The 13,598-nt window shown below is 38.7% G+C and overlaps 1 protein-coding gene across 1 annotated transcript in view; it reads left to right on the top strand.

Annotated features, from left to right (window-relative positions):
• Window positions 1–7,122: 7,122 nt before the first annotated feature.
• scube2 (signal peptide, CUB domain, EGF-like 2) overlaps window positions 7,123–13,598 on the top strand; it is a 177,750-nt gene continuing 171,274 nt past the window's right edge. The window contains exons 1-2 of the mRNA XM_068046883.1: window positions 7,123–7,262; window positions 8,556–8,678. Coding sequence (XP_067902984.1) covers window positions 7,175–7,262; window positions 8,556–8,678 — 211 coding nt within the window. The 5' untranslated portion in view covers window positions 7,123–7,174. The remainder of the gene's footprint in view (window positions 7,263–8,555; window positions 8,679–13,598) is intronic.

Raw genomic sequence — 13,598 nt, 5'->3', positions numbered from 1 at the left:
ATCTCTACCACCTAGAAGAACAAGGGCAGCAGGCACATGGGAACACCATTACTTGCAAGTTCCCTACCGAGCCACACACCATCCTGACTTGGAACTATATCACCATTCCTTCACTGTCGCTGGGTCAAAATCTTGGAACTCCCTTCCTAGCAGCACAATGGGTGTACCTACCTCACATAGACTGCAGCGATTCGAGAAGGCGGGTCACCACCACCTTCTCAAGGGCAATTCAGGATGGGCAATAAATTGCTGGCCTTGGTGCTCACACCCCATAGACAAATAAAACAAAACAAGATTAGTATATGTGGAGCTTATTCAAGGAGCAGCTACTGCGTGTCCTTGATAAGTATGTACCTGTCAGGCAGGAAGGAAGTTGTCGAGCGAGGGAGCCGTGGTTTACTAAAGAAGTTGAAGCGCTTGTCAAGAGGAAGAAGAAGGCTTATGTTAGGATGAGACGTGAAGGCTCAGTTAGGGCGCTTGAGAGTTACAAGCTAGCCAGGAAGGATCTAAAGGGAGAGCTAAGAAGAGCAAGGAGAGGACACGAGAAGTCATTGGCGGATAGGATCAAGGAAAACCCTAAGGCTTTCTATAGGTATATCAGGAATAAAAGAATGACTAGAGTTAGATTAGGGCCAATCAAGGATAGTAGTGGGAAGTTGTGTGTGGAATCAGAGGAGATAGGGGAAGCGTTAAATGAATATTTTTCGTCAGTATTTACAGTAGAGAAAGAAAATGTTGTCGAGGAGAATACTAAGATTCAGACTACTAGGCTAGATGGGATTGAGGTTCACAAGGAGGAGGTGTTAGCAATTTTGGAAAGTGTGAAAATAGATAAGTCCCCTGGGCCAGATGGGATTTATCCTAGGATTCTCTGGGAAGCCAGGGAGGAGATTGCAGAGCTTTTGTCCTTGATCTTTATGTCGTCATTGTCGACAGGAATAGTGCCGGAAGACTGGAGGATAGCAAATGTTGTCCCCTTGTTCAAGAAGGGGAGTAGAGACAGCCCTGGTAATTATAGACCTGTGAGCCTTACTTCGGTTGTGGGTAAAATGTTGGAAAAGGTTATAAGAGACAGGATTTATAATCATCTTGAAAAGAATAAGTTCATTAGCGATAGTCAGCACGGTTTTGTGAAGGGTAGGTCGTGCCTCACAAACTTTATTGAGTTTTTCGAGAAGGTGACCAAACAGGTGGATGAGGGTAAAGCAGTGGATGTGGTGTATATGGATTTCAGTAAGGCGTTTGATAAGGTTCCCCACGGTAGGCTATTGCAGAAAATACGGAAGTATGGGGTTGAAGGTGATTTAGAGCTTTGGATCAGAAATTGGCTAGCTGAAAGAAGACAGAGGGTGGTGGTTGATGGCAAATGTTCATCCTGGAGTTTAGTTACTAGTGGTGTACTGCAAGGATCTGTTTTGGGGCCACTGCTGTTTGTCATTTTTATAAATGACCTGGAAGAGGGTGTAGAAGGGTGGGTTAGTAAATTTGCGGATGACACGAAGGTCGGTGGAGTTGTGGATAATTCCGAAGGATGTTGTAGGGTACAGAGGGACATAGGCTGCAGAAGTGGGCTGAGAGATGGCAAATGGAGTTTAATGCGGAAAAGTGTGAGGTGATTCACTTTGGAAGGAGTAACAGGAATGCAGAGTACTGGGCTAATGGGAAGATTCTTGGTAGTGTAGATGAACAGAGAGATCTTGGTGTCCAGGTACATAAATCCCTGAAAGTTGCTACCCAGGTTAATAGGGCTGTTAAGAAGGCATATGGTGTGTTAGCTTTTATTAGTAGGGGGATCGAGTTTCGGAGCCACGAGGTCATGCTGCAGCTGTACAAAACTCTGGTGAGGCCGCACCTGGAGTATTGCGTGCAGTTCTGGTCACCGCATTATAGGAAAGATGTGGAAGCTATGGAAAGGGTGCAGAGGAGATTTACTAGGATGTTGCCTGGTATGGAGGGAAGGTCTTACGAGGAAAGGCTGAGGGACTTGAGGTTGTTTTCGTTGGAGAGAAGGAGGAGGAGAGGTGACTTAATAGAGACATATAAGATAATCAGAGGGTTAGATAGGGTGGATAGTGAGAGTCTTTTTCCTCGGATGGTGATGGCAAACACGAGGGGACATAGCTTTAAGTTGAGGGGTGATAGATATAGGACAGATGTCAGAGGTAGTTTCTTTACTCAGAGAGTAGTAGGGGCGTGGAACGCCCTGCCTGCAACAGTAGTAGACTCGCCAACTTTAAGGGCATTTAAGTGATCATTGGATAGACATATGGATGAAAATGGAATAGTGTAGGTCAGATGGTTTCACAGGTCGGCGCAACATCGAGGGCCGAAGGGCCTGTACTGCGCTGTAATGTTCTAATGTTCTAAATGTTCTAATTGTAAAAAAGTACCTTCAGAGCAAAGAACAATATATCTTGAGCACTCACAAATATTGTTCTTTCAATTGAAGCCTCTGTAAAAGTGATTGTAAGTTGGTCATTATTATATACAGGTAGGCAGGGGATGGCGGCAGGGGAATCAGAAGGTGAGTTCACCTGGCCATTGTTTGCATTCCATTGTAAAGGGCTTACAAGTGCCCTTTGGAGAAGAGTGAGAAGAGACTTCAGGCTTAATATAATTGTTTTTGAATAGCTGGGTCCTGAGGTTCTTAATGGGCCAAGGTTGAAACTATGACAAATGTTATTCTCCAACAGCGAATTGAAGGTGAGGGCATGCAGAAGATATGATCAATATCTCTCTATATTTCTGGGGCCCTTAGTGATGTGCACTACCACAACGACCAAGTGCTACAGCAGCTTGGCAACAGGTGCCAACGTCAAAAAGAACAACTCAGAGCATCACTTGGCAGCTTCATATGCGGCACTGGTGGCAGAATCTGCCTCTCAAGGATTGGCCTTCACAGCCTTCAGCAAAGGTACACCACGAGAAGACACCCCACCTAAATGGGTTGTTTGCTGCGTGTCCATCATCTTTTGTAGCTGGAAGGATGCCAACCAACCATGAGTAATTTCACCACAGAAGAGGTAGTTTTCTCCAGTGCCTATGGAGTATGTGCTGGCCAAAAGTCCGGGTGTAGTGCAGGACACCCCCAAAGCCAGCAGTGTACAATGGGGAGAGGTAGCCAAGCACTCCCCCATCCACCCATCTTAGTGATTTGGAATTTTGGTTGAAACATCAATGGTGGAAACCCAGCAGATCCAGGTTTTGCCCCAAATTTCTTATCCCTCCCACATCCCCCACATTGTCTCTTCTCCAGGAATGGTGTAATACTACTGTTCTTTTAAAACAATGCAGCCTGTAACTTACTGCAAACTTGTCATGGGAACTTCAGTTTTTACTTGTGTGAAATGTAATTTGGAACCCAGTTGCCCACTACATTATCATTGTGAACTATTTTTGTTTGACTATCAAATGTTGTCATGTCTTTCTGACATCACTCTGTTATAAATGTTTCTTGCTATCTCTGCACTTAAACTGCTTTTTTTTGTGTTTAGAATTCCTCCAGTTTTCACTCCATTGTCAGCATACTATCCCTGCTACCTCACCCAACTGGCCACTCCAAATCATTGAATTGAAACAATGAGTGTTAGCAGGTTGTTCAACAGTGGGGGGAGGGGAAGTAGGATGGTGATGGAACCAGCCAAGCATGATCTTGTCCTCACCGAATGTCTATGCAGCTTTCAGCAGTGGTGACTATATAGGAGTTTCTCCTCCAAATTCCCCTGGCCAGTTGAGGCACTGCTGCTGCAGATGAGACCATTTCACAGCATAGACTTGAGATTGAACCTGGAATTTTAATGTTGTAATTGATACATGATTGTGAGAATATTGTACGTGTAGCAGTACATCACTGGATTTATTTAATTGGTGAGTTTAAAGTTTTTCATCATAAAATAAAAATTATGATCCACGTTCCCAGTTCAATATATATTCAATTTGGTCTGTTGGAGTGAGCATTATTTTAATTGTCAGGCAAGTTATATTCACTTGAGTGGTAATTAAAAATAAACTACTGGAGTGAATACTCGCCATTTAACAATCACCAGCTGTGCGTAGTGTCCCCAAATGAATTTGTGTATCCTCAAGACTTGATGCTTTCACTACAACACATAGATAGTTGTAGTATTCTTTTGTAAGGAATAATACACTCACCTCTTTTTAAAAAAAAAATCTTTTGGTAGATATATGTAAAGTGTTCTGCACTTCTTTCATATGTTTCTTAAGAGCAAACACATTTTTGTAGATGAAACTTCTCATTTGTAAATGAGTTGAATGCAGGGCTGACACTATTAATTATCTTTTTTAATTTGGGTTACTGTACAGCTATCATTCTCAGGAAACCATACATTCTAAATAATGAAATATCTTCAGTCTTCTCTCTGGTGCTGTGTGGAATTCTGTGATGGAACAAGGCCATACCCTGAGCTGCTCAGTCTCACAGTAGGGCTCTGTTACTGACATCATTGGCAAGAAACCTGTTATATATCTCTTTCAGATGTAGTCTAGTTGATTTATATTACAATGATGTGAAATATCCTTTTTTGGACAAAACTACTTTTCATCCCGTAACCTTCTGCCCCACTATATTAGATAATCCTTTTTTTTTAAAAAAAAGGAAATTTTTCACTTTTTTGTTTGAACTTGGGTTCTGCTTTATAACATCTGTCTTCATAAATTTTATAAAACCAATTTATACTATGGAAGAATAGATGTGTGTTATGTTGAAAAGGGACTCTATTGCTACATCGAGTTCATATGTTCTTTCTCCTTTCCCTCCCCCCCCCCCCCCCAATAAAGTATTTTTTTTCTCATCAGGTGAGTGGAGTTAGTGCTAGAGGACGGAAGACTTTTGGCTCCAAGTTTCCGCCTCCCTGGTCAGGTACAGCATAAACCAGAATCTGTTTCATCTTCAATTTCATTATCTCTTCCTCAGCAGGATAGCTGGCAGGACATCTTGAAACGTTCCAAGTATGTAACACTAGCATGATGCATTTCTTTCTTTCACCTGTAGGTCAGAGGCAGTGTAAAACTATTGTTTGTGACATAAAGAGGGCATTAGAAACCATTTTGAATTCCCACAAAAAATGATACCAAACTTGCACAGGGAATGAATAAATTGAACACAGTTATTTGGGATTGCTCTTTATTGGAAGACAGAAAGGGAATAAATCTCTTTAAAAGGAGCAGTGTCCTTGTGATTTTTTTTCTCTCTGCGAATTTGCCTGACATATGCAGAGTATGTGAATGTTAATTAACGTCTAACTCTAAACTGATCCATAATCTGAACCTGGATTTGGTGACCAAGGATAGTGAAGTGGAAAGGATTAACATTTTAATGTGAAATAATTATTTGCACAGAAGTTTTAAATATTCTTCAAATAATATCAGAATGTGAAGTATTATGGAAAACTAATAAAATGTACTCTGCATAGAATATCCTTAATTTTGTGGCTATTGATTATTTACAGCATCAGAGATTTCATTATAAGTGGGAACATACTGTTCTTTATGGTGAGAAAAGTTCTTTGAAATCTGTGTGTGTCATATTCCATACTTAGTGGGCCAGAGTTTACTGGAATGGGGCATTTTGCAGTGTGCCCTGTCAGTTAAACTTATTGGTGCATGTTTCAGTTTTAATTTATTCTGCTAGAAGCTGCAGTGAGGGCAACATGGCATCTCAGACCTTGCTGAACAACAGGACAAACAATGTATCTCCTTACAATGAGATTTAAAAATTGACATACAGAGGGAGGGCCGAGAAGGAATGCAATTTAAAATGGTGAATTCAATGTACAGAAAAGAGCAATAAAGAAAGGGAACAATTAAATTAAAAGAGAGGAAAAAAGACAGAAGGAAAGACTTTTTTTATAAGTCAAAAATTTCATATTTTTAAAATGTAAAACATTCCACACTTTTAAGGAATGAGACTCCACACTTATATTTGTTCGCTTTTTGGGCGAGGGCGGTTGATTGGCAGTCATTAAAAATTATCGCATCGTTAAAAGGGTACTTATGCTGTTAATTACAAGACTTGACTTTCTGTGGGGAGGTTTCTGAGTAATTAATGTGAAAATGCAAAAATTTCATGAAAATCATGGGGGGGGTGGTTGGTGCGCGGTGGTTAAGCACAATTTGTGATTTTCGCAAAGCTAATGGTAGAGCAAATTGGCCAGCAGCTTGTGGCGATTCATAATTCAGCAGGTATCTTTTCATTGCTACAAATTGCTGGCTGATTTTTGTATCAATAATGTGTGTAACATTCAGCCACCATTATTTTTTTCAGTGGGATCTGCTCCACCCATGATGCAGTGCAAAACTTTCTGTGGTATATTCACAACAATAATCGTGATCTTTTGCAGATGGCCATTAACTGTGGGTAATTGTTTTGGAGTTTGTGTGCTGGTGACAGTGATTGTTGCTTAAGTGGGTATGAATGGTGATGTGTGATAGGCAAGTATGGGTATTGTGTCTTTGAAGCCATAGTTGTCAACTAAAAATTGCAAAATTCTTTGATCCATGGCTATTGGATACTGCTTCCAAATTTCTCGACCTGCAATGCACCGTCTTTATATTTGAAATGCCTGCTGTGGTCAATGGGGCAGGAATCCAAAACTGAATAATTTTGTTACAGAGGCACAATCGGATTGTTGCAGTAAATAAAAATGAGGCTAAACAAGAGGAAAAGAGGATACGGAGGAAAAAATTGAGTGAAAGCTGAAGTACAGAAAATAGTCCAATTAGAAAAAGTACTGGTGTGACAGACCAGAAAGAAGGCAAAGATTAAAATGGCAAGTGTAAATAATGTTATAAACATTATTCTATAAAGAGGCTGAAGGAACAAGAAAGCAAGAATGTGAAGCTTGCTTACTTGTAAAAGGCATTACAGATGAACTGCAAGAAGCACAGAGTTAGATCTACATACTATGCTATAGAGAAGGCAGTATCAGTACAGTGTTGACAGGTCCACTGGCAAGTAATTAAATTAGATATTCTAATTAGTGGTGAAGTTAGTCAGACCAGTTCCATGGATCAATCCGTTACCCTAATGACGTCACAGGCTAAGGGGCAGGCATAACAAACAATCCTGCTGAATCCATCAGCCAGTCAGGACAACCCTATTTCTCAGTTCAAACGTGTCTTTGCAAAGAGACACTAAGGATCGTATCATATCATCATGGGGGCTGTTTGTTTTACATGGCACTTTTGTTTGTTTTTCCTCTTGGTAAACACTCGTGAAAGCTCTGCAAGTGCTGGAATTCTAGGTAAGTTTGCAGTCACAACTGTGAAATTCCTGCTTCGCTTCACTCCTCCTTAACACGGAATGAGCTGCATTTGGTTTAGTCTTTTCTGTGGATGAAGACAATTTTTGCTCCAATATCAGAGTTAAAATATTGCTTTAATATTTTTGTTTCTCATTTCATTTACAACCTTTATTTAAAAGTGGAAATGTATTCCTTAATAGGCTGCTCTACAAGACTTGGTAATCTTAAGAATCTAGTTGTTGAGATATTTTGTCAAGTTGTGTGTTGGTTTAATACTACTATGGAAATTGCCTTGAGCAAATTAAAGCTGACCAAAAAATTGCTGTGTTAAAGTTTGCTGGAATAATATGCTGCAAGATAAAAAATTGTGACTCTTTGTCATATGAAATGAAACAAAGTATTACAATAACTGCTTTACAGAATGTCATCATATTTACTAGTTTCTGTTATTAAAATGGGTACAATGTTTGAAATTATCAAAGTACATGGCTGGTGTATTGCATTGAGTAATGTGGATTTTGGGGTAGACTATTGAGAACTGTCGTGCTCTTTGTGAAGTTTTGTTTTTAAGTGTGATGTATGTGATTTTGTAAAGGGGTATAGAATCTATATCTGTAACTGCAGCATTTTAGATTTCTGTCAGACCAGATAGTCATTTGGTAAATTCTAACAGATACATTAAAAGACATTGTAAATACACCAATAGCCATTAAATTGGTGAGTTATTGGTATGGGCTGTTCTTTTTGGTGTCCCGACATTTTAATTGCAAATTTGACAAAATGCTGTGAGCTTCCCAGATAAATGGTTTGCAGTACTTTTACAGTGCTTCTACAGGGACAGTATCTTTTCTACTCAGTCTTTCACTGGTTATTGTAGACTGCATTTTATTTCCGTTCTGTATTTACCGTGGAATTATTTGGCCTTTTGGTGAATTTAATTATCAGATTAAAATCACAAGTCCCTAATTAACCATTTTTGATGTTTGACATTTCCAAATGCATTTCTTTTTTGTGTGGTACAAATATGTGTATTGTTCAAAGCAAGTACTTAAGGACATTTTGTCACTTTTATTGAGATTGTCTTTCTTGTTGGATTGCCAGCTCTGTTAACCTTGTTTTATACTTTTGAGGTTAATCATAAACAGCTCACAAGTGTGTGTTTTCACATTCCAATGCAAACCAAAGATATTGCAATGTTGGATCAAAATGTGGAACTGACATGTAATTACTGATTTCCCTGGAGCTTGTCTCAGCTTCTGCTTTGTTATTCTGTACCTCCTGTTTGTTTTACAGACATTGATGAGTGCACAGAAGGAACGGATGACTGTCACATCGATGCAATCTGTCAGAATACACAAATGTCATATAAATGCATGTGCAAACCGGGCTATAAGGGCGATGGAAAGAAATGTGAAGGTGATCATAACCTGCTTTTACCAGCATTTCATTACTGAAGCAAAATTAGGGGAAAAAATATTTCCTTAATCAGGCAAGCTACAATCTACAAAACAGTTTCTTTAAAAGAGTGTATTTTTTGTTTGTTTTACGGGATAAAGATAATGTGAACATTCCTAAGTGTAATTAAAGCTTAAAAATGATGTAGTTTGATATGTTTACTTTGTGTATGTTCAATAAAAAAGAATACTTACTTAGTTCATATACTGTTTTGAACAGTCTGTCATTTCACAGAATCTGTCATTCACTTTTAATACAAAAATAACATATTTAACTGTTTTCTGTGTGGAGTTTCATATGATGTGAGCTGCAACCAAAAAAAACTAAACTCTTTGAGCACTGAATATGTCTGGTCATTTTAAAAATACACAGGCAGTTTTTGCTGTATCAAATCAGTATGTGATCTGAGATTCTGGACAGTGCCTGCTATATTCTGTAAAATGACAGAAAGAAAGTGACTGACTCATGCTGCAGTACAGTTCCAAGGCACTAAAAGCCTCACTTAAGTGGCCACTCTTGGTCTGTGAATCTAGATAGTGAGTGTTAGTACGCTGTTTGACCACGAGGGATTGTGTCATCGCAAACAGACCTGATCCCACCCTTACTTTGTGCATGTGTGTCTCTTCCTAGCAGGGATCACTGATTAGCAGTCAAGAGCAGTAACTAATTTCCCCCAAACTCAGAGACAGTGAGGCCAGTAGTGGCATTGCTGCTACTCCCACTGACAGCAACTGACTCAGACCTTTCTGTTCTGTGTGGCTTAGTTACTATACTGCAGTGTGTTTACCTGCCAAGCCACTGAGGGAGTTCTATACACTGTTGGTTTATTAAGTGATTTTTGTGACGTTAGTGGATCGTACATAGTTTTGCCTCAAAGATTAAGATTTAGCTGTTGCTTAGAACATATAGAACATATATGTTTGCACAAGTCTTCATAATCATTTGAATTGAAATGTAGCAAATTAAAGGTAATGTTGCATTAAAGGAGTTCTGCAAAATAACTAATATTTTCTAATGTGGGCAAGAGAAATTATACATCTAGGATCTACCAAAAGAATTTGGATGATGCCATAAACACGCTTGTTCTGTGCTTTGAAATATTGCAAAGCTGGACCTTAACATGAATGTGTGTGATTGTACTTAATGTCAGTTCATGTCAGCTCAACTGAATAGTTAGGAAAGATGATGTTTAAAGTTGATGCTGCATTAGTGCTCTAAGAAACTTAGGAAATGGGATTCTTGTAAGTACATTTTTGGAGTGATTTTTGCACTTTGATCGCATGTTAGAAAGCTGTCAGTTGGTAAGTGCATCACATAGTGTACAATTGATACAGCGGTGAAGAAAATCAAAGGCTCACTTTTCAGTCTGAGCTGATCTCTGCCACGATGGTAGTGTTGATACTACATCTGACCTAGGGTCCTGAAGCTGGAGAAGGGAGGTATCATTTAGGAATCTGACTCCTGATGGGGATTCCCTGGAAATTTGTAGCACAGAAACAAATCTTTTGGCCCAACAGATCTATGCTGGTGTTTATGCTCCACATAAGCCTCCTCTCACCTTACTTCACTGCACCCTGTCAAAATATCTGCCTATTCAGTTCACCTTCCATAAAGGCAGGTAAATTCATGTGGCAGCCTGTTATATTCCAGCAGTTTATATACAGATTAAGTGTTCTCTGTTACAATCTCTTGGACACGCTATCATTTATTTAGATATTTGCCAATATAAAGGATGAAACATTGGCTTGGTAACTTCTGAAAGTGTGCATATGAAGATCTGAATGGATTCACTATGATCACCTTAACCTTCTATCAAATAGCTTCTCAGCAAACACTGTGTTGACTCATGCTAAAGAATCCCTCAGTTTGGTTGGGGAGAAGTGGGCTGCTCAAGTCCCAATATGGGTCAGCATGTTCAGGAGAAAAGGGGTAAGAGGAGAAAGCTGCAGAGAAAATTGAAGGGAAAAATGCAACCTTCCTGTCCAATGAATTAAGCTGATATTGGCTAAGATATTGATATAATCATAATTGTTGGTGAGATATAATCGCTACATGAAGATGAAACTGAAGGATTGGTTTATTAATGTCACCTGAATCTTGAATTGTGGTGCTGGCTTTATTACATAGCAGTATGTGTTTCTTAAAAAATTTATAATGTTTTACCTTACTTTCTCCAATGGGGAATGTACCAACACCTTCCAATCTTAAAACTTCCCTTACCAAGCAAAAATTATTCTCTGACCTCAGGCTGTTTCCTTACAACAATTACCCTGTATGGTCTTAAGTGGACAGGGCAGCTTAGCAACAGACGTACACATTGAGTATGACATTGTATAATGCTCCAATCTATATAAAGATACTTATCATGAGCAACACCATGGGACATTGACTAGTTTAATACTTTAAGGCATAATTCCTTTTAGGCTTATTCAATTTTTGCTATACTAGGATAGATAGCATGCCGTCAAGATTGTGACTTGAAGTTATACTTGGTTTTATTTCCCTGAATGCTGTGGGCTTTATAAACCCAGCATGTTTCTAAACCTATCACTGCATGTTGCACATCTGGGCATCATACCTCAAAAGTAAATGCTATATCTTAAGCTGTCATGGCTTATAAGTATTCTTGGAGCACAAAGATCATGTTGATAGACCAAGCAATGACTAGCTATAGTCTGTTAAGTGAACGATGTTGATTGGCAGCTTTTTCCTACCCAATAGCAGATTTCAGTCAGTCAGCAAAACACCCACCAGAAAACTGACAAATCAAATCGTTGAAGATTTTTTCAAAGTGAATTTGGCACTCATGCTGTTTCTGATTCAGTGTGTGTTATATGCAGCTAAAAATTTATATTTTTTATTTTGTTCTTTTGAGAAGTTACAAAAGTTACTGATTGTCAGCTAGAAAACCTTGTACCTATTGTCTGCTACAAGGCAAGCACATCTTTTTGAGGAAGTGAACTTGTGTTGTGATTTGTGAGCCAGGAGACTTTCCTCCAATTTATTTCTGAGGGTTCATACATGTCCAAATTCAGTGACCTTCAATAGTTCTTTTGGGATTCTGAGCACACATGCCATCAGTGTCCCTCACTGTCACTTTATGCAGACATGACTTGACCAATTCTGCCATTGTCGATCTGATGTAACTCAGACTCCTGCTGATACATCCCTCCTGAGTTGGATTCCAGCTGCTGCCTCCTTGGTGGGCAATGCCACCGGAGTTTCACCAGTAAAAATACAAGAATTTTGATTCCCAAACAAAATACAAATTTTTAAAGCGAAGCAAGTATTAATCTACATAATCATGAAAACTACAATTTGATCTGAAATATCACACATTAAACATCTATTAACTAGATTTCTTACTTTTGGTACTCTAAATGTTCCAGTTACTTTCTCCTTTATCTCAGTCTGGCTAATTTTGTACTTCCCTCTGATTTTCTTGCTTTTTAGTGGTTGTTCAATGATGTAATTAAAGAGGGTTTTCTCACTGTTTGTTGTACGTGTGGAACACTAAGAGAATCCAGGAGGGACATTAGTGTCCAATTGTTAGTTTATCCTTTTTAAGAAAATGAAAAGAATTGCTGATAATGAGGTAACAATGATTATTTTCTACCCATGACATCTTAAAATCTTAATTTTTTGGCATGTAAAAATGTATGCGCATTTATAATTTTACTGAAAATGTTGGGATGGGGAGATTTTCAACTGCAGGAACCTGTTTCCTGCCTGATAACAGGCGACCAGCAGAGGAAAATCTGGTGGGGACCTTTGACACTCATATGCCCACCTAATCCAATTTTCAGTAGGCTTTTAAATGGGTGCCTGGCAAACCCACCCAAAACAGGTGAGAGGTTGTTTAAGTATGCAAATTGGGATCCTATGCCTGCTGGTTCTTCATGGAATGAGTGTGCAAAGTGCATTATTCTCAGTATTTCTGAGCATTGAGGGGCCTAGTCAGTGGTTCTTCACCAGACAGTTGATCACCACTCACAAAAGGTAAGATTTTGCTTTTGGAAAGATTTTTGTGGGGCCAGATCGAACACGAGTGCTCCGCCTGGCCCCACAATAATCTCTTGCAGCAGCCATCCGATATTCTACCACACCAAACTGCTGAGCTTCTGTGGAGTGCCCATTTGGCACCTGCAGCACACTAGTAAAACGTAACGCCCAAATGTTGTAATTACAACCCTTAATTAAAGTGACAATAATAGAATCAATCTTCAGCTTCAGGTAATGTGATATACTCTTGGTCACTTCTGGAACATTTGCTCTCAAAAATACTCAATAGTGATGCATTATATTATTAAAGGTATAGAATGTACCTAGATTTCATAGAATCAGGCTGTTAAGAATACAAGTTTTGGAAGTTTTCATTAGCTTCATATAGGGTGCTGTATGTCATCAGTGTTGTAATATTCTTCAATTTAAAAATTACGCTTTTACTATTTTTGTACAATTTTTATGCAATGCCCAATGGTGTCAATTCATATTGTGATTTAAAAGAACATGAAAACTATTTTCACCAAATGATTTGTGACCCAAATATGAATGGATTCATCTTGGCAGTGTTAATTGTTGTCTTTTAAGCTTACTAGGTTCGATCCTCATGTAACAAATAAAGGTAATGAAAATGTTCGTGCTTCAGTTTTAAAAATGGGAATTGTCAGTTTCCTGGCATCAACAAGATACATTGATATTCTATTAGATATATATATGTGTATATATATATATATATATATATATATAATGTTACAGGTTAGAAAGGAGCAATTGGATGAGCAGATTAAATGGCATTCTATTGCCTGAAATATGTTTCTGTTATTACCAGTTTAGAACAGTAGCTTGTTTAACACCATCATGTTCCCAAATTATATTTAC

This window comes from Heterodontus francisci, chromosome 14, assembly GCF_036365525.1.
Source record: "Heterodontus francisci isolate sHetFra1 chromosome 14, sHetFra1.hap1, whole genome shotgun sequence".
Taxonomy (NCBI): Eukaryota; Metazoa; Chordata; class Chondrichthyes; order Heterodontiformes; family Heterodontidae; genus Heterodontus; species Heterodontus francisci.
The sequence above is the reverse complement of the archived record's forward strand: the minus strand, read 5'-3'. Positions and strand labels throughout refer to the sequence as shown.